The following is a 22,061-nucleotide window of genomic DNA, read 5'->3' as shown; positions in this document are numbered from 1 at the left end:
CTGATGGTATTATTCTTCATTTTTCCAATATTGCGCAAATATAATTCTTGTCACTGTTGTAACATGCAAAGTTAAACATATGTTTAATCTTTTTGTTATTATACCTAATTAAAAAAAGTTCAGATTTAAACTCTACATGTTCTCCCAACATCTTTTCTAGCCAGGCATGTATCTTTTTCCAATAATTCTTTGCTTTGGCACCTGTCCACAAAACATGATAATAAGTGCCTGACTTCTGTTTGCGTTCCAACATCTATTTGACATGTTTTTAAACATTTTTGCTCGTCTTGCTGGTGGCAAGTGCCATCTATAAAACATTTTATATAAATTTTCTTTGTAGAAAGTTGACATTGTCAGTTTATAATTTCTTTCCCATAAATTTTGCCATTTTTCTAATTCTATATTATATCCAAAAATTTTTGCCCAACTTATCATTGTTTCTTTAACTTGTTTGCTTTCCATTTTCAACGTTAATAAAAAATTATACATTTTCTTAATTAGTTTCTCATCAGAAGTTAACAATATCTTATCAAACAAGATTTGCTCCTTATAAAAACCTACAATTTAACTTCTTTATCATATCTAGTTTGCATTTGTAAATGTGCCCACCATGATAAATTGATACCCTGATTTTCCATTTCTTGTTTAGATTTTAAATTCCCTTCAGAGTTTAAAATAACTCTATATGTCCAGATGTTTTCAAAGTCAACTAAATTTGGGTATACAGATGCTTCCATTGTTGATAACCACCCTGAAATTTTCAGATATATTTTACATTTTATTTTTTCCCATGTTGTTAATAATGCATTTCCTATATAGTGATTGTGGAAGTATTTATGAATTTTATTTTTCCCTTACCATAAGAAAGCATGCCACTCCAATTGTAAATCATGCACCTCCAGATATAACAACCTTTTGTTTCTAAGAATTATCCATTCTTTTACCCATGTTAATACAGATGCTTGGTAATATGAAACCCACTCTGGTAAACCCAAACCTCCATTTTCCTTGGCATCTTGTAACATTTTCATCTTAATTCTAGCTTTCTTTCCTTGCCAAATAAATTTCAAAATTAATGAATTTAAATTTTAAAATATTTTTTTTAAGTTTTATAGGTATTGTTTGGAATAAAAATGAGATTTTCGGTAATATATTCTTTTTCACTGTAGCAATTCTTCCTAATAGTGACAATTGCAAATTTTTCCATTTTTCCAAATCCACTCTTATTTGATTCAATAGTTTTGTATAGTTATCTTTTATCATTGAACATCATGTTGTTAAGTATATTGCCAGATATTTGACCTTTTTAACTATTTGTAATTCTATTTTTTCTGATATTTGGGGGTTTTTTTGTTTATCTGAAAGATTTTTGACTATTACTTTAGTTTTTTCTCTGTTTATTTTCAGTCCTGCTATTTCTCCATACTGTTCTACCTTTTCCAGTAGTTTAGGAATCGTCTCCAAAGGTTCTTCTAAAATAAATACCAAATCATCAGCAAATGCTTGTAACTTGTATGCTTCACCTTTTATTTCTAGTCCTTTAATTTATGTATCTTGTCTAATATTTCTATTTAAAACTTCCAAGGTCAGAATAAATAACAATGGAGATAATGGACATCCTTGCCTTGTATCTTTTCTTATCTCTTTTTTGTTTTCTTTGAAGAAAAACTCCATTTCTTTTTTTGCTAGTTCTATAAATTCTCTTTCTTTTAATATAGATTGATTCAAATTGTGTCTTTATATCCAACATTTGTTCATTTAATTTATCAAAATTACTTTTTGTCTCTTCATGGTTTCTTTGTATTGATTCTTGAATTAATTTCAATGTGGTTTGCATTTCATTTTCGGCAGTGCTTATTTTCTCATGCTGCAACATTGTTTCAATAGATCCCTGGCTTGTTGGGCTAGAATGTTCCAACAGAGGGTACAGAGGAGGTTTTTTTTTCCGTAAGTCTAGTGAGATTTGATTGCAGTCTTTCTATTATTCCACTTGACAGCATTCAAATTTGCTACTTCTTTCTTTTAAAATGCCCTTTTAAAGTATGTGCTTTGAAAAGATATAGAAAAGAAAAGGTTTAAAAGATGTGAAGTCTGTTTTGTGAATCATAACTTTTTCCTTGTATTAATTAATGCAATTTAATTCTCATTCTAGGGAATCAAAGGAGGAAAAAGATGTGTCCGAATGCAGTGATGAAGACTATTCTAAGGGCATTCAAAAGAGAAAAAGCAAATTGCCATCCAAAGGAGAGGTTATTGAAGAAAAGGATAAAGACAAGGAAACTGTTAGTATTTTTCAGTTGATAGTTCTAGATTAGACAATTTCTTGTAGTTTTAGTACTGTTCAGTAGTCCTTGCTTGTAAAACCTGTGTACTTTAAGCCTGTTGCCAATCATAATTTGTTCAGAGGTAGATTGAACAAATCATAAATGGAATACTATGTTTTAATCTAAATTTAACTGATTTGCCTCATCTCATGAGATTTCTAGATTCAAATCATTTTTCTCCGAATTTTATGAACTTGATTTTTTATTTGAAATCTTATAAGGTGTAAGTATATTGAAATATTGTAAATTTCAATAATACGGCATTTCAATTACTTGATTGATAGAGCAAAATTCATTTAACTTTGCCATTGACAAATATTGTGAATTCTTGCTGAATTGGATGTTGGAGCTGGGCTGGTGTTAAATATATATACTCTTCTGCCTATTGCATTTATTTTCATGTAGCTAGAATGAAAGAATAGTAAACTATATATCTGTTTTACAGTGTAGTCATTTTCTTACAGAGTCTTATAGAGAGCATATTGCTATTCTTCTCTCTTGTATTGAGAAAATAATTAGGAAAGTCCTGTATTGTAGTTCACTGTTAATATTGCAAATCAAAATTGAATTTTATTCATACATCTAGTTTCAGTGTACTTAAATTGTTCATCATACCATCTTCCTAGTTTAACACCACTCTGCAAGCTGGAACTTCATTCTCCATTGATTTTTACATGAACTGAATTCATATTTAAATATTCAAAATAGAATCAGAACAGAAACTTCTGTGTTTGATCATTATAAATGATAATTATGCCTGCCACAATATTTAATTTTGCAATTTAGGAAGAGAACTCTGAAGGAAGAATACTGAGGGTATCTCAAAGAGCCACAAGGAAAAGGAAACGAGAGGTGGCAATTTTAAAACAAAGTAAGTTGATATATAATACTTTAGCAGAATGAAGTTTTCCTTCAATTCCTCAAAAAACTTAAATTTTATCGTGAGGTAAATGGATTGATTAAGTGTACAATCAGAAGTGAACAACCATATTATATGAATATGTGAATTTTATACAGTATATAATTTATACAATTTGCAAATATCTTCTGGTCATTGATTTTTCATAATGCCACATGTGAACATTTCTAGTGTATGTTTTGTCGATAAAATTGACGTAGCCCCCATCCTCTGGAACATCATTCCCTCCCCCTCCTGAGGTGAGGTTGGTCCCAATTCCATTAGTTTTCCAGAAAGCCCTTAAAACAGAGGACGGCAACTGTGACAACTTTATGACCTGTGAACTTCAACTCCCTTGCTGGCTTAGGAATTCTGGGAATTGAAGTCCACAGTTGTAGAAAGTTGCCATAGTTGCCCACCCCTGCCTTCGGACATAGCTTTATCAACTAATTTAGTGATACTATGATAGGAGAACCTGTTGGATAGCTATATGACAGTTAATGGATGCACTCCGTTTTTATGCCATTGCTTTTTTAAATTTGATTGATCTTGTTTTTATTTTAATTTAAATTGATTGGTTTCAATCAGTTTTTATACATTCGTGATTATTAGGTATGCTGCACAGTGTCACTAAATGGGATGGACCAGTGGTGGGATTCAAGTATGTGAACAACTGGTTATCTGTGTGGATGCTGCATCCGGAAGTCCATTCTGGGCCTGGGCAACAAAAAATTAGCTACCGGTTCTGCCGAAGTGGTGCGAACCAGCTGAATCCCACCATTGGGATGGACAGCTATGCAAATACTAAATTAATTAAGTAATTAAATGAATGTACTATATTTTATATTTAGTCAATAATATCAATATTATTATAATAGCTATGTTGTACATGGTAAAACATTCAGTGTTTTGTAAAAGAAAAAATGGAAGAGCATCGTCCTTCGAGTGCTTACATTTTATTGTTTTATTAAAAGCTTCAGATATTCTGTCTTTAATGTTCCCCATTCCATAGGAGAGTTTAAAGTAGATGTATAAACGAAATTAAGACAATACTCTTCCCTGAACACTGATGGGGATTTCTGTTCCGCATAGATGAAATTGTTCAATTAATTTTTGGGAACATGTAGAAAATTAAGTATTGCATATTTCAAAAAGTGACAAATCCAGAGTGTTAACTAAGTATTAAAATGCTACCGTATCACTGTGGAGTTAGTTTCCTAAAGGAGTGAATATGCTTCTTTAAGGAAAATAATAAGATTAGGGCAGTATTCGTTACCTATAAGCTGATCTCTAATTTTCACTTTGATGGTAATCATCTACTATCTCTGCTGTCTTAATTAAAAGCAAGCTGTTACAGTGCTGTTCACACAAATAGAGGTAGTCCTCGATTTACAACCACAATGGAACCCAAAATTTCTGTTGTTGAGACATTTGTTAAGTGTGTTTTGCCCCATTTTACAACTTTTCTTGCCACAGTTGTTAAGTGAATCACCACAGTTGATAAGTTAGTAACACGGTTGTTAAGTGAATCTGGCTTTCCCCCTTGATTTTGTCAAAAGGTTGCCAGTGGTGATCACATAACCTTCGGACATAGCAACGGTCATAAGTGTGAGTCAGTTGCCATCACAAGACCATGGGGAGGCTGACCATGGGGTCATGTGGAAAACGATCATAAGTCACATTTCTCAGTGCCGTTTGAACAGTCACTAAATGAACTGCTGTAAGTCAGGGACTGCCTGTATAGTAACATTACATTACTAGATTTGAAGCGTATGGGATGATATTACCATATTTAACCAATTGCAATACAAGATTTTTCACCAAGATACTTATTATCTATGAATGGCACAGGGAAGAGAATCATCCTATACTTGCTGATAAGATGTTTTTCAGTAGTTTGAAAGCAAAAAAAATAGACAGTTACCTGAGTGCAGATAACAGCTTACATGTGTCTTCTGTGACTAGATTTTATTTTCTAATATCTTTAACTGCTTTGATTTCTGATTTCAGCTTTAATGTCAAAGGGAAAGAAAGCGTGGAGTTGGTCTTCATATTTGGAAGAAGAAAAGGCTACAGCAGCACCTCCTAAGATTTTTAAAGAGGTAAGCTCCCCTATAAATTCCTAATTGGTTGATTTGAGGAATATATACTTTGCTAGTTAAGTGTCTTAAATAAATGTGAACTTAAAATTTTGACATGGCTAATAAGGGTTATATTAATTCCCTTACTTATGAAAGGCAGTTCACAGATGTTACTATGTTTATATATAATAATTGATGTAGAGATTATCCCAGATGTTCTATTATCGATTGTTGTTGTTAATTGCGAAGTCGTGTCCGACCCATCGCGACCCCATGGACAACGTTCCTCCAGGTCTTCCTGTCCTCTACCATCTTCTGGAGTCCATTTAAGTTCACACCTACTGCTTCAGTGACTCTATCCAGCCATCTCATTCTCTGTCGTCCCCTTCTTCTATTGCCCTCAATCTTTCTATTATCGAAACCTGCATATAAGTGGGCAGGTTTTCATAGTGACAACATAGTTCTGGAGTTCTAGTTGTATTATATTTAACTCTTCTAAACACTTGTTTTTAAAAACAGCGGGCTTTAAATGTTGATGTTAATTTAGCTAAGCATGCTTCTGCCTCAGTTTAAAACTGAATTGTTTGAATTGTTATTTCATACTTCCTTATATTTTTATACCGATTGATATATTTTCAGATGATTTCTGTAAGCTACTAAGTGCCCAATTCCAAAACATTGCAATAAGAATTCATTGGTATTATTACTGCTGGCAGTCTGAAGTGTGAGCACTAGCTATATGCATTTGTGCTTGGTTTCGGTTTGTACACTGGTGAAGATACGTTTTTAACCTGTTTTCCGCACTCCAGATTCTGGGATAGGATTAGGTATACCCATTTGGAATAAATTGTCTCTTTTGGTTGTAGGTTTTTTGATTCACACATTGTTTATTCTTTTTTGCTTTATTTTAGCAATTGTGGGTTTTTTTAAAAAAAAATGCATGCAGCTTAGAGTCAGTAATGAGTTAGAGGAGGGACTTATATATCTAAATTTTATATATATATATAAATATTGGAGCACATAATACGAACAAACCTGAATAGAAAAGAAACCTTTCAATAGTTATAATGGTTAGATAATTAATGGCTTTTTAAATTGACATTATGTAAAATATTTTTGTACACACTGAAATAAGGATTGTGTCAGTGAAACAATAAACATAAATCTCATAATTTTACAGGCAGTTAAATCATTCTAGATGACATCATTCTGGCATACAAAAACAGTGCTCTTTATATGCAACATTTTTTTGTGTCTTTTTTTCACACTGTATCCATTCCTGGTATTCTTCTAATGTATATATAGATGCTGTTATACCTACAGTATGAATGCTGTGAAAATAGTAAATTATTATGGAGAAAATTTAATAAGAATTACACGAAGGACTGCACAACAATCTACAATGCTGTATACAGCTTAAGTTGAATGCATGTGGGTCCTGTGTATTTTGACAGGATCGGTGGTTATAGCTTTGATTACTAGCAACCTCTGGCGAGAAGCTTCAGTTGATGTAACTGTACATCAATAATTTTATTGGAGTAACCCTAATTATCCAGTTACTGTTGTTAATAATAGTCATTAAAGTAGACAAAAAGGAGTAGTGAAACTTGGGTTCCTAGGAAAGGATTAACATAAAATTGTGTATAATCTTACAGTACCTCCTCTGCCTCTTCCCCTTCCCTAGCGTTCATAGACACACATTGCTTCTTAATTGTGGTTTATTTTGCCTGGAGCATTGACTTGTTTTGCTGTATGTCAAGCAGTTTCAAAGAGTGAAACAATACGCCTGTTGAAAACTCGCAAATCCATTTGTTCTTACACTTGTTTCAATACAAGCAGTAATGCAAAATCCTGCTCGTAAAATTATTCTTTAAAGTAAATGTATAGATAATTGATTTTTGCATGGTTATATCTTCATGGCATAACTAGAAAAATCATTGCGGAAGAAGCAGATACTTTTCACAGACCAGAATTTTTGAACTTCATGTACTTTCCGGCGTATAAGATGACTTTTGAAAGCGCGGAAATCGGCGCCGAAGTCGGGGGTCATCTTATATGCCAAGTCGTCTTATACACCGGAAATTACGGTAGTTTCCGGCGTATAAGACGACTTTCTAGGCATGTGATTCGGCGCCGAAGATGGGGGTCGTCTTATACGCCGGGTTGCCTTATACGGCGGAATATACGGTAAGAAATTTATCAAACTCTTGGTATTAAAATGAATTTTAGCACAGTGGTAGAAAAACTTTCACAATAAATACCAACCACTGAAGAGGATCCGAAGAATTAATTATTTTTCAAAGCTAGCAGGTTACTATCAAGTCATTACGGGTTTTTTTTTTGTACCCAGATGAACCAAGAATAAGAACTACTAGGTCCACATAGGTCTTAAAGAGAATGTTGATTACAAACAGTTTGACAATGTGTATTTGTTAATAGGAGATGTCAATACAATTATTTTACAACGATTAAAGAAAATGCTAACAGAAAGGAAGACAATAGTATCCTTCGTTGTATGAAAACATAGAGATGCATTTTTTGAAAGGAAGCTTACTTATATATATGACTTTACGAAGTCTCTTAATTGTTATTCCAACAAGCAATTCCTAAGCTTTGCTGCAGAGAGAGATAAGGAAGCACAGCTGCACTCATCCTTGTATTTACTGTCTCTGCTTAAGGCACAAACTCTAAAATCAATTAGAAACTAAAAGGCGTAACTGACACAGTAAAGAAAGCCCCATTCTTAAAGGTCATGCAAAGACATATATGCAATATTGTATTGTATAATGAAGCATATGATGACATAATTACTTAACCTAAGTTCAAAATACAACTCACACTGCAGGAATGTAAAAGATGAGAGAGGAATTACAAAGAGCCATTAATCCGGAAATATATTAACATATTTATTACTTAGGAAATGCATAATGTACTTTATATTGAAGATTTTGATCTAGTTTATGTCCGTATAGCTTTTTTTGAAAAATGGAGGTGGGGAAAAAAGTTTCATTAGCTGGAATCAATATGGAAGATCTGGATTTTCTTCTTAAAGGAGAAAAGTAAGGTATCTATCTTGGTGTAGTTTAGAAATGCTTATGTTAAATAAAACTTGACATTTTACTTCTAGTACCAGTCCTTCCCATACAACAAAAATGGATTCAAAGTTGGAATGAAACTAGAAGGAGTGGATCCTGAGCATCAGTCAATGTATTGTGTGCTTACAGTAGTAGAGGTGAGTGACAGGTGATCCATTTGTCTGTATTAAAAACAAATTATAGCAGGCAATAAGAAAATAACTGCACCCCATCATTTAGAGCCAGGTAACATAGAATTATAAACTATAAATAAGAATATAAGAAGAGCTTTGTTGCACCAAATCAAACATTGAGTGTAATCCAACATGTTTCCCACAATGGGGAACTGTTTGAAAGTCATGTCCCTATAATGATAATGGCTATTGTTTTGCTTAGGTACCTTCAAAGTCACACTTTCTGGTACTTCTGTAAAGCTTTTTAATTTTTCTAAATTTCTAAATTCATCTAAATTTGTAACCATTGCATCTTTTATTAAATGTTGCGTGATTTATTAAATGTTGTGTGATTCAACTTCATTGATTAGACCTAGATTCTAATATTATTACAAGAAATATTTAGAAATACTTACCACAGAATGTTTCCTTGGATTATAGCTGGAAAGAAGTATTGGATTTTTACTTATAAACAATATATATATATATATATATTGAATAAAGATAAAGATGTGATAAGTTTGCACTACTGTATTGAATGATTATGCAATCTAAAGTTTGTTTGAGAATTGTCCCCCTATTCAATAATTGGCTCTGTAAGGCCCATGAGGAGATACGCTTCTATTTTTATATACTGTGATTTTAGATTTGTGGCTACAGAATTCGACTTCATTTTGATGAATATCCAGACTGTTATGATTTTTGGCTGAATGCTGATTCTTCAGATATTCACCCTGTTGGGTGGTGTGAGAAAACCGGGCATAAGCTTCATCCACCAAAAGGTACTACGTTATCCATAAACAATTTATGACCTTTCTTTATTGTGTTAAGGCAGCATAGTTACACTTTTATAGTGAGAGACTTAGGAATCTAAAAGTAAAAATTTATACTGGCTATAATAATAATAATAAAAAAAGTAGTATACTCCTTGCAGAAATCCTTCCATTCCCCACCATCCAGTCAGAGCTGAAGAAGCTTCTTGGATGAGAAGTGAAATGTCTTCAAAGAAAAAGAAGAAAATCTAGTTGCCTCGTGAAAAAACACCTTTGGGATAACTATGACCTGGATGATTGAGAAACTCCATAGATATGTGATCGATCATACAAGACTCATAAATGAATGCTTTATCCTTCTATGACGCTCTTCAATTTTTAGCATCTAATTCTAGCATTGATAGCAATTCCATTTTTTTTTTTTTTGCCACTGCAAAAGACAGTTTCTGAGGTGTATTTCTAATACTGATACAGTTCCCTGTTTCTGCTTGGTATTGCTTTCATTTTAACAGACCAATATTTGTGTGTGTCTGTGTATAAAACACACACACAGAGGAATTTTTGGTTGCACTCATCTCCACTATTCGTGTAGATCCTATGTTTTATCTCAAGAAGGTAAGCCTGCATTGTGATCTGATTTTGCTTCCTAAAGTGGATCTGACTTTTGCCTCAGTGAAACTATTCTTTCTCTCCTATTTTATACTGAATTTGGAATTGGATTGTTCTTTTCACTTTTATTTGTCATGTCTTGGCTTTTTGTGTATTCATAATAACTTCTCACACAACATTGTAGTTGTTTTTTTACTCTTTGGGAAAAAGAAAGATTTCTATTTCCTCTTAGCAATTTTATCACTGGATTAAGGACATCAATTATTAACTGGCAACCCTCTTGCTTGTTAATGTTTATGGAGTCACTGTATTATCCATTCTGGTTGGAGACTGAGACATTAGCACCAGCTCCAAGTAAGATTGTTGTTCAATTACAGTTGCTTACCTGTAATTGCCATCCCTAAAAATAGTCACCTCTGCATTCACAGCATCCTTGAAACATCCTTTCTGCAGGTGCTTACATTCCTACTGTAAGTCCAATACTGGATGGGAATGCAGATGTCTTTGTGCTGATTGCCACCAACATTTTTATAACTGTAGAATGTTCTAGAGAAGGCTGCAGCATAGGCATAACACTCACAGAATTCATTTAAAAAAAACAGGGGTAAGCAACTGGTTCTTTGTACATTACTTCCATTGGAAATGTTTTGAGACCAAACTTAGTTTTTGCAAGTAATATCCCAAAAAAGCTTGGATTTAATTGAGGAAAATAAGCATATTAGGTGCAATGTCATCTTTAGTAAGAGGGCAACTTCAACTTTGAATACATTTGGTCCATACTTCCGTACTGGTTGAAGATGCTTCTTTATTTCTCTTAATGCAAAACAGGTTTCTCTAGGACAGATCACAAAATCAAAACCAGAAAAATAGAGGGGTTTTGGTAACAGCATGCAATAGTTTGTTATTGATCTTTAAAAATTGTTTGGATATCATAGGTTTCTTTACATGTAATGCTTAAACTATGTTATGTCACTATATTCAGCCTTGCACTAATTAAGAATTCTTTTCTTGGCAAGCAGTTTTTTTCCCCTTTCTTTTCTTTTTTTGCCTTTGTGGACGTAGTTAACAATGAAATTATCAAATATAGTTCATATTGTACCTTTATAATTTAGGATTGCAGACTTTTGCTATTTTCACTTCAGAAAATGATAAAATATTAGACTTGTTAGTTACAAGAATTTCAGTGTGTATTATTGGTCAATACTGCATTTGTACCTCACTTGTGTTAGAAAAGAGATATTCGTAACTTTTGAAGACAGGCTAGTGCTTTTGGAATTTTCAGATATTACTGACTGATCTTGTTTTTAAATTACTGTGGTGCCTGTAATTATATTCTCAAGGGGCTTTTAAGAGTTAAATGTCTTCTGTTTGTTCTTGAAATGGACAGTTTGGCAGAAACTGAATGGTGATACTGACAGAAACAGCTGTAATTAAAGTTAAGTGCACCTCAAATTTAAAAAAAAATGTTTTATTCTTCTTTATGGTTTCCAGGTTATAAAGAAGATGAATTTAATTGGCCTGCATATCTGAAGAAATGTAAAGCTCAGGCTGCTCCTAAATCCTTGTTTGAAAACCAAAACACAGTAGGTTTTTTTCCTTATATTTATCTCTGTGTTCACATTAGCATTTGTGTAATATATTGATATACTCAATCTAGTTAAAAAATATAATGGATTTTATCAATGTAATAAATCAACTCCTTATAGTAAATTTATATAATAAATTTGTACATGTACAGTACCTATCTCTTTACTTATTTTCTGGAGATATTTTTTGTATTTTCTGTATCTTTTCTGTGCCTCTTGATGTTAATTTAATTACTTGAAAGTGTTTGTTAAAAGCTTTAATTTTGGGTTATTTTTTTTAAAGCATTAGAATAATATTTTCCTATATGGGTAGAAGAGAGTAGCCATTAAATTCTTATTTGCATGCTTTTTTATTAAAATTTTAAAAAGAATATGAAATCTAAGAAAAACTATTACAAAGTAAAGAATAAAGAGGAAAGTGCAGAATTTGCCAGCTTGATCTAAGAAGCTAGAAAACAGAGACTGAAAGTTCTAATCCTGCCTTAGATATGAAAGTGGCTAGGTGGATAATTTTAATAATTATTAAAATAATAATTGAACTCATATCAAGTCTGAGTAAGAATTAATGTGATCTTGTAAGATTTACGTGAAGGAAACTTTATCAAAGATTTTTCCAACATCCTTTTTTGACTGGCTGACAGTCTTTCTGTATTGAAGTAAATTAAATGTAAAAAAAGGTGATGTAGGGAATTACAAAATGGATGAGACAAATAAAAGAGGTCTGAATTCAAATTAGTTTTGAAATAATCCAACTATTTGATTTAGGCAATAAGAATTTATCTTATTCCCAAGACAATATGATATAAAGTATAAGACACACCTTTAATACATGGTCACATCTCATTGACTTCACACAAGTCCTAATTTGACTGAGTGATTACATATTCACTGTCAGGCACGAGAAGCCAGGAACAGGAGTAGAGTTCAAAGCACTAAAATTTATTTCATTCCACCTATGTAAAAGAATCTGATCTACCAATCTGGCGCTAGATAAAGACCAGCAGAATTCATGGGAGGCTGCATGGAGCTCCCTTGTGGGAATGTAATGACTGTATGTTTTATGTCATAATAAGCTAGTAAAGGCAAATTTATTTTGAAAAGTCTGTGAAAAGTTACTCAGTTTTAACAGTACACCATGTGGTAAGATGGGCAGTCAGTAAAATAAAATAATGAAATAAAATAGATAATTTAGAACTTTTTTTTAAAAAAAGTTCAAAATTATGTAATGTCAGAAGAATTTGAAGATGTAGACAGAGTTCTCCAATCTTTCCAGCTTTGTGGACCCGTGGGGTGCGGGGAGGGACTGGTTACGGACAAACGGCCAGCAAGCCTGCACAAATGGAGCTTGCACACATATGCTCATCTGCTACTTGCGCAAGTGGAGATGCGCATGCTTCCGTGGTCCAATTCAAAATGGCTCACAGCCGAGGGATTGGGGATCCCTGATGTAGAGGCTTTTTAAAAAAATTAATCTGCAGTGTTATGTTTGGTTTGGTTTTTTTATTGATCTGTAGTTTTCTGTTTTCTTCTGTTTGACACTGTCTTGCTTTATGTGGTTCAATAACCAACTTTCTACTCAACATTATTTTTGAACCTCTCTTTGATTAGACTGTGATCCCATCAGGTTTTCGAGTAGGGATGAAGCTTGAAGCAGTAGACAAAAAGAACCCTGCTTTCATATGTGTTGCTACAGTAACTGACATTGTGGACAACCGTTTCCTGGTTCATTTTGACAACTGGGATGAAAGCTATGACTACTGGTAGGAGTGTTTTGATGATAGAATTCTAGAGATACTACCCCTTCCCCCCCCTGGCTTACATTGTCATTTTTCAATTTAATTAGGATGATCAAATTTTTTAAAAAAATCATTTCTCCTCTAGAATAATTTTATATTTTACAGACCCTTAAAGAGATGTAGCTGTTGGTAGCAGTGTAAAGAATAAAAGTGATAATAAATGTGAAAGTCAGAAAGAAAAATAATCTGAAAGTGAGAAAAAAATTACAGGCTAGAATACAAGAAAATGTACTTGAGGTCAGAGGAAAGTTTTTGAAAACTTTTATGTGGTCCTCCTTGGGTTAGGAATTAGATGTGGAAAGGCAGAAACATAAAAATAATGAAGCCACTGACCTTTTGCAGTCTGCCAATGAAGCCTCCTGCATTGTTATGTGAAAAGTGTTGAGAGACACAGGGCCTTCTAGAACAGCGTTTCTCAATGTTTGTGTGACGGCGACCCCCGTCACACAAACGTGCCGCGCCGCCCCCATGCGCGGCGCGCATGCACAGCGTCGCCCCCATGCGCAGCGCCGCCCCCTGAGGGGGGAAAATGGCGGATCGCATTGTTTGGCGACCCCCATAAAATGGTCGATCGACCCCAAATGGGGTCGCGACCCATAGGTTGAGAACCGCTGTTCTAGAACATGGTGGGTAGACAACAACTTAAGAGTTGTTTCTGCTCAAGTTCAGATGGTTTCCTTCGTTACTTCCATCTCCTGTATATTCCATCCAGTAGGAGTTCTAGGAGGTGCCTTGTCAGAACACAGGGAACTACTAGGAACCCCAGGCACATTATATACAGCGATTGCACTGGAAAAGAAACCAGATTTGAATAAATTTGCCAAGGGAATTGCTTTCCACCGCTTGGAATGGTTTTAATTTATAGAAGAGCCACCTGGTAACTCATGGGTTAGCACAGTGTCACAGGTCCTTAATATGACATTGTGATAGCAGAAGAACTTTTGAGATGCTTCCAAGGTAAAGCTTTAAAGGACAAAGACTTCATGGAAAACTATATTATAACTATATTGTAATTCCAAAAATACGAAGAACTAGCCTATAATTTAAAGACTATAAGCCCTGCACCCTTAATGAAATGAGGAGAGAAATAGAATTATTTTCAAGAGCCAATTAAAATCTAGGATCAATAGAACCATGCTTATTTCTTTAGGAGAACCCTATTATGGCAGTAAACCTGATAAGCTGGCTCTTTAAAAACGGCAATGGCACCATGAATGAACTCAAGAGGAAGTATTCATATTGTGCCATTAATGCTTAAATTTATATTTGCGAATAGCCTTCCTATTCTCACATTCTTCTCCCTATCTACAAGTACTTTTTTTTCTGCAAAGCAGCTGCAGATATCTTCGGATTTAGAAGGAGGCAAAAGAGAAGTCATTTAACCTTTCTCAGCAGTGTATCCATTCAAATTCCTTTTATTCTGCCACAATTCTCTCCCTCAAACTGAGGAAAAGAATCTTTATATTTTGGTGACTTGGACACAAATAAAAAATAGCTGCCAGAAAATAACTGCCTGCTCATAATTTGTAATTAATGTATGAGTTTAATTCAATCTTGCATTTAACTATATTCCTGATTGTGAATTTATAGATCTCCAAAGTCAAGAGTTATTTGTCCTGTTGCAACTTACTCTGCTTCTTTGCAGGCTGCAAGAGAAGGGAGCTTTCTCTCTTGGGTCCAGCCTACAGAATATTCAACAAATATGTATTTTATTTCTAAGGCAATATCTCCCATAAGTCAAGAGAGAGGCAAAAAGAAAAAGGAAAACCTTTGTCAAGGATTTCTTTTTTTTAACCTTTGGGAGATAAAAAGTGGATTGCTAATAAGACTGCTTCCATTAACATAAAAACATGTATGACTTATAAAGTTCCTCATCTGAACGCTAGATGGGGCTATAAGATGATCGGTATATTATAAGATGGATATCTGATCCTATTAAATAGAAACCAACACAAATATTTAGTTAAACTATCCCAATTTTAAAAAATGAACAGTAGCATGGGTAATAGAAAAAAGCAAGCAGAATTTTTTTGTTTACTAATATGGTAATAATATTTTTTTTAAAAAGCAAACTATTAGAATTAGTATTTTGTATATAGTTTACTATTTTATTGTATTTATTTCTATGTCTCATTATTTTCTTAACTTGTATCTGCCTAGGACATAGCTTTTTATAGAATAAAGACACGTAACATAATGCAATTTTAATATTCATTTTTCACCTCTCTATATACTTAAGGTAATTACTAGTGTCTAAAAAGATGTTTATGTAATATAATAAACACAGTAACAAAATTCAGTAACAATAAAATAACCATAAATTAGTTTTAAATAATAAAAATATTCAGATGCATCCAATGATGTGTTAAGCATCCATACAGGGCATTCTTTCTGGATTAGAAACTTTAAAAGTATAATTTTGTTTGTTAAATTGTCTTAGGCCAAATGTTTTTTATTAGCAAATATATATTTCAGCTTTTCCTAACTATGTTCACACTTTCTCTCTCTCTCTCTGAAAAATAATTTCAACAGCATAATGAATTTATTCAGTGTCCCCATTTAACAAGCAGTCCAGATGTTCATGTGCCCCACTGGCCTTGAATTGTAATAGAAAAAAATCTTAATTGCAATTAAGATATTTATAGGAGAGGTACACAATTGATACAATATCTTTCCTGCAGGTGTGAAGCAGCTAGTCCACATATTCATCCCGTTGGATGGTGTAAAGAACATAGAAAAACACTTGTAATTCCTCCAGGTCTGTATAAGATAGTATAACTTTACATATTTATTTAACTTGCTTAATATTTATAATGAGAAATTATTAGCATGCCAAAATTAAAAATCTCTCAATTCAAGAGTGAGTTAGGTTAAAAACAAATAAGAATTTATGGTTGTATTTTACGATTGGACAAGGTAGTTTCACATGCATTTTGGATAATGGTTCAGTAAAAAGGAAAAGATTTTAAGTCCATGCAGAGCTTACATGAATGAGAAGTTCACATGAACAAATGATATATGAAAAAAGGGGAAAAGTTACCAGGCAAACACTAATAATTACAAATAAACAATATAGATTTTGAATAACATTTTGTAGCTGTAAAATTAGAATGCAAATCATCTTGTCGAACAACCTTTACATAAGCTATAAATATTTAATCTATAAGTGAATTAATTGTAGTTTCTCAGGAACCAACTCTATAATTTAGCCCACACATATCAGTGGTGGAATTCATTGCCATACTATGAGTCACTTGGAAAGGTAATATATTAAAAATTGTTATCTATTAACAGGAGACATTTTATCAGCACAGGAAAACTGAAATCGGCCTTCTAGCATTAACAACTTTTCTCCCATTATAGCATTTATTATAAACTTATATTAACATTTATATATAGTCTCCACAGAAATTTTGTTCAATTGAGCTTTGCTAGGAAATTGCTTTACCTATGGATACCTGTATTTAAAAGACATGTATCTGTACAGATGGTCTCCACCTACAGACTACGGTTGTTGCTAAGAGACACAGTTGCAGAGTGACATGTCATGTGATCATACCAACTTATGGTGTCAGTCCCACTGAGGTCATTAAGCAAATTATCATTGATCATTAAGTGGAATGACCATGGCTTGTGACTTCCTGCTAGTTTGCCCATTGACTTTGCTTATGAGAAGCCAGCAGGTCAAAAAATTGTAATCCTGTGACCATGGGATGCTGCAGCCATCCTAAATGCACACTGGTTGCCAAGCACCTGAATTGCAACCTGGAAGATGCTGTAGCAGCCACAACCTCAAGGTCCAGTCACAAATCTCCACTTTCAGCACCATTGTAACTTTGAACAATCGCTGAACAGTCGGTTAGCGAGGAGTACCTGTATAAATTAATGATCTAATAAAGCATTGAACTAAAATGTGCAGACCTCCCAATTTCTGTTGCCTAGAAAGTAAAAGTTGCAGCACATTTTGGGGAAATCTTACTGTTCATTTAGTGTCCAGTACACACATTTCCCCATCTCCTTATATTAGCTGATCAAAGAGTCAGAGGTATTTTCTCTCGATATGTGAAAGTTCCAGGAACAACTTCTGGGACTTTAACTGGTTTACGCTTCTAGATCTAGAGCAGTGGTTCTCAACCTTTCTAATGCCGTGACCCCATAATACAGTTCCCCATGTTGTAGTGACCCCCAGGGGCATGGCCAAGTGGGTGTGGCCACCAAGTGGGCGTGGCCACCATATTGTGGTGACCCCCAACCATAAAATTATTTTAGTTTCTATTTCATAACTGTAATTTTGCTACTGTTCTGAATGGCAATGTAAATAATTATTTGGATGTGATTTGAAGTTTGTGTAATGAATTGAAATGAAGTAAGGTTTAACATTGTTTCTTTTTTTTAACTAAGTTAGTTATTATTGGAAGAAGATATAAATGAGACTGATGATTAAAAGAGGGATGAGAGAGATAAAGAACTTGAACATATCTGGAAGAGATAATTGAAGTGATAATCTGTTAAAGTAAAACAATATTTGATTATGGAAATTGTAAATTGATAAAGTCTTAAAACAGGTTTAGTAGTAACAGAAACTTAAACTAGAAATGGAATACCGTATTTTCCGGCATATAAGATGACCCCCAACTTTTGAGAAGATTTTCAGGGTTTAGGATTCTAAACCCTGAAAATCTTCTCAAAAGTTGGGGGTCGTCTTATAGGCCGGAAAATACGGTATTTCCTAGTTTGATGTTACCTAGTTTGGTAATGAAACATCTGCAAGAAAACACAGAGATCACCAAATCACAAACCAGAAGTCATAGGCAATACATTGCAGAAGTTACCAAAACTGTATCAAAGATCTGTATCTCCAGATCACCAGTTGATAGCATCAGTTGAGGCAAATTCTAATCCACACATCAAGAGGGCATCCAGGTGAAGAAGATTCATTCAGGAGGAAAGGAAAGCAGACTGACACCATTTGACTGCACAATCAGCTCAGTAGTTGACTGGCTCCCTGCCAACCCCTTACTGATCTCAGACACTGATTCTGGGCCAAACACAAGGCAAGCAAAATGCCATCAACATACTGATGCCACCTCCTTCCAAAGTCCAAGCTAATTTCTTTGAGCATTTGTTTGTACTTGGAAAAAAGCAGAGTAGAGGAATATTTTTTAAGTGGATCTGAGTCAGTGGGAGACAATGGAAGGTTGCAGGACCAATTCTGGGCATCTGCAGCTCTGTATCTGGTGGACATGGCCACCCCCAAATGACACAGGTTGTAATTAAAAAAAAAACCATTTCTCTGGATGTTTCTAGGAAAACTACAAAGGTGACTGGAATTACTTTTAACATAGTCAAAAGAGTTTCAACCTAAGCCAAGATTTACTGATGAAAAAGTTGCCAAGTGTAAACCATGCACCACAAGCTTCTTTTGGAAGAGAACAAAGTCAAAAAAAAAAGAAAGCCCTTTAAAACAAGCCTTCAGACCAGAAAGGATTTTATCACTTAAAAAACAAAAATCCATTAGTAATACTATATCACTGCTGCTTGCAAAGGGCTCCCCTTTATGCTGAACCAGGCACCTGATGAACTCTATTAACTGAATAAACCATAACAGCAGCTTCCACAGTAAATCATGGTTTAACAACCACAAAACCAAGATAAGATTTGTTGGTTTGCTTTGGATGCTGGGTGAATCAAATCATAATACCCCAGGCTCTTTAGCCACTGCAGGGGAACACTTCTTCTCACTGAATGTATGGGATGGTAATTTTTTGCTCCTCCCGCTTTTATTATAATTATTGATACAACATATTATTTCAATGCAGATTTCAGTGAAGTAATGTTTAACAATATGATTAAAATTGTTAACATTTTTTAAAAAGTGTTGAAAATAAAACATTGTATCAGTGTAATTGCCATTTAGGACATCAATATTACAAGCATAAGATTATTTAACTTTTTATGCAAAGTTGAGTAGAAGATATTTCTCCGTTTTCATTCATTTAGCCACCATAATGTTCCCCAAAGGAAAACTCCATTTTTCCCTGATCCAGACCATGAAGAGGAAGTTTACACACATATAATTCATATATCCATGCTATAATCACAGCAAGGACATCATGCTAATCAATTTCATTCGCTGCAGGGAAAGACATTTTGAAGATGAGATCCGAACATTAGTGACGGGTAAAAAGGATCAAGGGCTCTTATTTATAAAGCTCCAAGTGGAGTGGGCCTAGGACTCAGTCAACAACGTGCACAGAAAGAGCCACTATGCAATTAAATCAGAAAAGCAGATGCCAGATTCTGGAAACTTAGCCTAAATAAAATTAGAAAGATAATATTTCCTGCTGTGCAAATCACCAAAAGGGAAGCACGGAAAAGAAGGGAATGGCCAGCCTCGCAGCCCCGTCGCTGATCCCAGACCTCCTGCTCGGCTGAATATATTGAGTGCGGCTTTTTTGGTTCAGGGAATGCGAACGTACTCGAGCTGGTGGGGGGGGGGAGAAAAAAACCGGTAAAGAAAGTGGGGGCGCGCAGGGCTTTTTAGGAAAGGCGGTCCCTGCTTTCCCCCCCCCTCACTGCAGGTGCAATCAATGCCCAACCCGAGGCCCATTTTCAGATGGTGGCTTGGCTTGGGTGAACGCGATATGGAGGAACCTAAGTTACCTTCCGAGGTGGGGGAAAATAATAGGTGAAGTTTAAACAGCTTTCTCTTTGATCCTGGCATCAGGAGAAGCGGCTTTTGAGGGATGCCGGAGCTTTAAGGTTTTAAGCTGGGCTAATCAGGGAAGCGCTCTAGTATGCAAATGAGGCAGGTCTTGGGTTTAAAGGGGCAGAGAAACTTTAAATGCGTTTTCTTGCAGCGAGAGGTAGAATCTGCCGGGGAGAATATGGGCGTCACTGTGTGTACTGGATTTGCTCGTTTCTGGAAATATCCCTGCACCCCTTTTTGCCCCCTGGAATTGTGTGGCTCCCTGACCAGATCTGCGCGAGAGGCCACTCAGAAATGGGAGGGGGGGTTCGGGGAGTGTTAACAAAAGGTGCAGATGTCTTTCCCCTGTTTCTTTCTGGCTGCAGCCTGCCTTCTGAATGGGATCAGGCTGGATACACCGCGAAAGAGATAGGCTTGAAAACCCGGTCTGTCACCTTTATCATTATCTCCCCTCTCCCCCCACACACATACTTTTTATTGTTTGTTGCTGCTGTTTAAACAAACACACACACACACACACACCATTGCTGTGGGTTCAATGCCGCCAGAGAGAGAGGGAGTTTTGATTCTGCTGGCTTATCGCGAAGGCATTTGAACAAACAGACTAAAAGAAGGCGTGTAAGTCGTGGCTTAACGTTGCTGCAACAAGACTTGGTGTGTGTTTGGGTGGACGGTATGCATGCTCGCCGTCCTCTTTATTGCGATTTCTTTTAAGCTCGTGGCACCCTTTTGCTAACCCCTTTCCCCCAGAGAGGAAACTTACCGCTTTTGGTTGTTTCTCTCTCGCTTTCCGCCACGTGCTCTGAAACTGAAACTTCCTAACTTTATATAGAAAAAAGCTGCGCATGTGCAAAGAGGAGGGAGGCAGGAACGGCACTTTTGAAAGCCAATAAGAGGGAGTAGAACAGCTAGGGAAAAGGGAACAAAATGGCGGACAGCGTGGTTTGGCGACCCCCGTGAAATGGTCAATCGACCCCAAATGGGGTCACGACCCATAGGTTGAGAACCGCTGATCTAGAGGGAGTTTTTGGGGCTATCTAATGGTTGGACAGAATTTTGCAGTCCAGATTTGATAGTCTTAATTGATTCCACTTTAAAAAAAAATCATTGTAGAGTACTTTGCAGTTAAAATATTTATCCCTCCAGATGTTAGCAAATGGCAATTCCTAGCACTCCTCTGCATTGACTGACTGTGCAAGGAGTTGTGGAAAACCCACTACAAAGCAGGGTGGCATTGTGTAGGTCAGGGATCCCCAACCCCCAGTTCGTGGACCAGAAACTGGTCCGTGCAAACAAGTGAAGCCCCATCCGCAGGATCCAGGCCGCACGCAAAACCACACCTCCTCTGGTCCGTGAAAAAACCTCTCTCCATGGAACTGGTCCCTGTTGGCCAAAAGGTTGGGGACCTCTGGTGTAGATCATGTTTATTTTATTCCTTTTAACTGAATGAAGTCTGATGCACAGTGTTTTGAATAAATCTAATGTATGATATATTTAAATTTTGTGTCATTATTTATCAATTAGACTATCCTCATGGCAAACATTTTTCTTGGGAAAAATATTTGGAAGAAACCAGTTCTTTACCTGCACCTGCTAGGGCTTTTAAAGTGGTAAGAAACATTTGTACTTATTCTGCTTATTATCTACCGCCACTATTGTTGCTGTGATCGATATTAATATCTAAGATTATGATCTTGTTGCTTTGACTTTAGATATATTTTTCTCATTTTTGGAATTGAGCAATAATTGATCTTCAAGCCAGATCCAACACCCTGACGATACCTAGATATTTAAGATATAAGACAATATCTTAACTATTATTTCTTCCCTTTTTATATTTTAATGATATTTCATGAAAGGAGAATTGAGGAAATGCACTACCTAAACATGGCTCATTTTCAGTCTACTGTAGTTCTTGATTATGACCACAATTGAGCCCCAAATTTCTGTTGCTAAGCAAAACAGTTGTTAAGTGAGGTTTGCCCCACTTTATGACTTTTCCTGCTACTGTTGTTAAGTGAATCATTACGGTTGTTAA

The 22,061-nt window shown here is 35.1% G+C and overlaps 1 protein-coding gene across 4 annotated transcripts in view; it reads left to right on the top strand.

Annotated features, from left to right (window-relative positions):
• L3MBTL3 (L3MBTL histone methyl-lysine binding protein 3) overlaps nucleotides 1-22,061 on the top strand; it is a 90,597-nt gene that overhangs the window by 31,763 nt on the left and 36,773 nt on the right. For all 4 annotated transcript variants that reach the window (XM_039324544.1, XM_039324568.1, XM_039324560.1 and 1 more), the window contains exons 5-13: nucleotides 2,153-2,282; nucleotides 3,111-3,195; nucleotides 5,233-5,324; nucleotides 8,431-8,535; nucleotides 9,197-9,332; nucleotides 11,424-11,515; nucleotides 13,127-13,278; nucleotides 15,996-16,072; nucleotides 21,548-21,633. In XM_039324544.1, the coding sequence (XP_039180478.1) occupies nucleotides 2,153-2,282; nucleotides 3,111-3,195; nucleotides 5,233-5,324; nucleotides 8,431-8,535; nucleotides 9,197-9,332; nucleotides 11,424-11,515; nucleotides 13,127-13,278; nucleotides 15,996-16,072; nucleotides 21,548-21,633 (955 nt within the window). The remainder of the gene's footprint in view (nucleotides 1-2,152; nucleotides 2,283-3,110; nucleotides 3,196-5,232; nucleotides 5,325-8,430; nucleotides 8,536-9,196; nucleotides 9,333-11,423; nucleotides 11,516-13,126; nucleotides 13,279-15,995; nucleotides 16,073-21,547; nucleotides 21,634-22,061) is intronic.

The sequence above is a fragment of the Crotalus tigris genome, unplaced genomic scaffold, assembly GCF_016545835.1.
Source record: "Crotalus tigris isolate CLP2741 ecotype Arizona unplaced genomic scaffold, ASM1654583v1 scf7180000017611.44802233496:7321179, whole genome shotgun sequence".
In the NCBI taxonomy this organism is placed as follows: Eukaryota; Metazoa; Chordata; class Lepidosauria; order Squamata; family Viperidae; genus Crotalus; species Crotalus tigris.
This window is presented reverse-complemented; position numbering and strand designations above follow the sequence as displayed.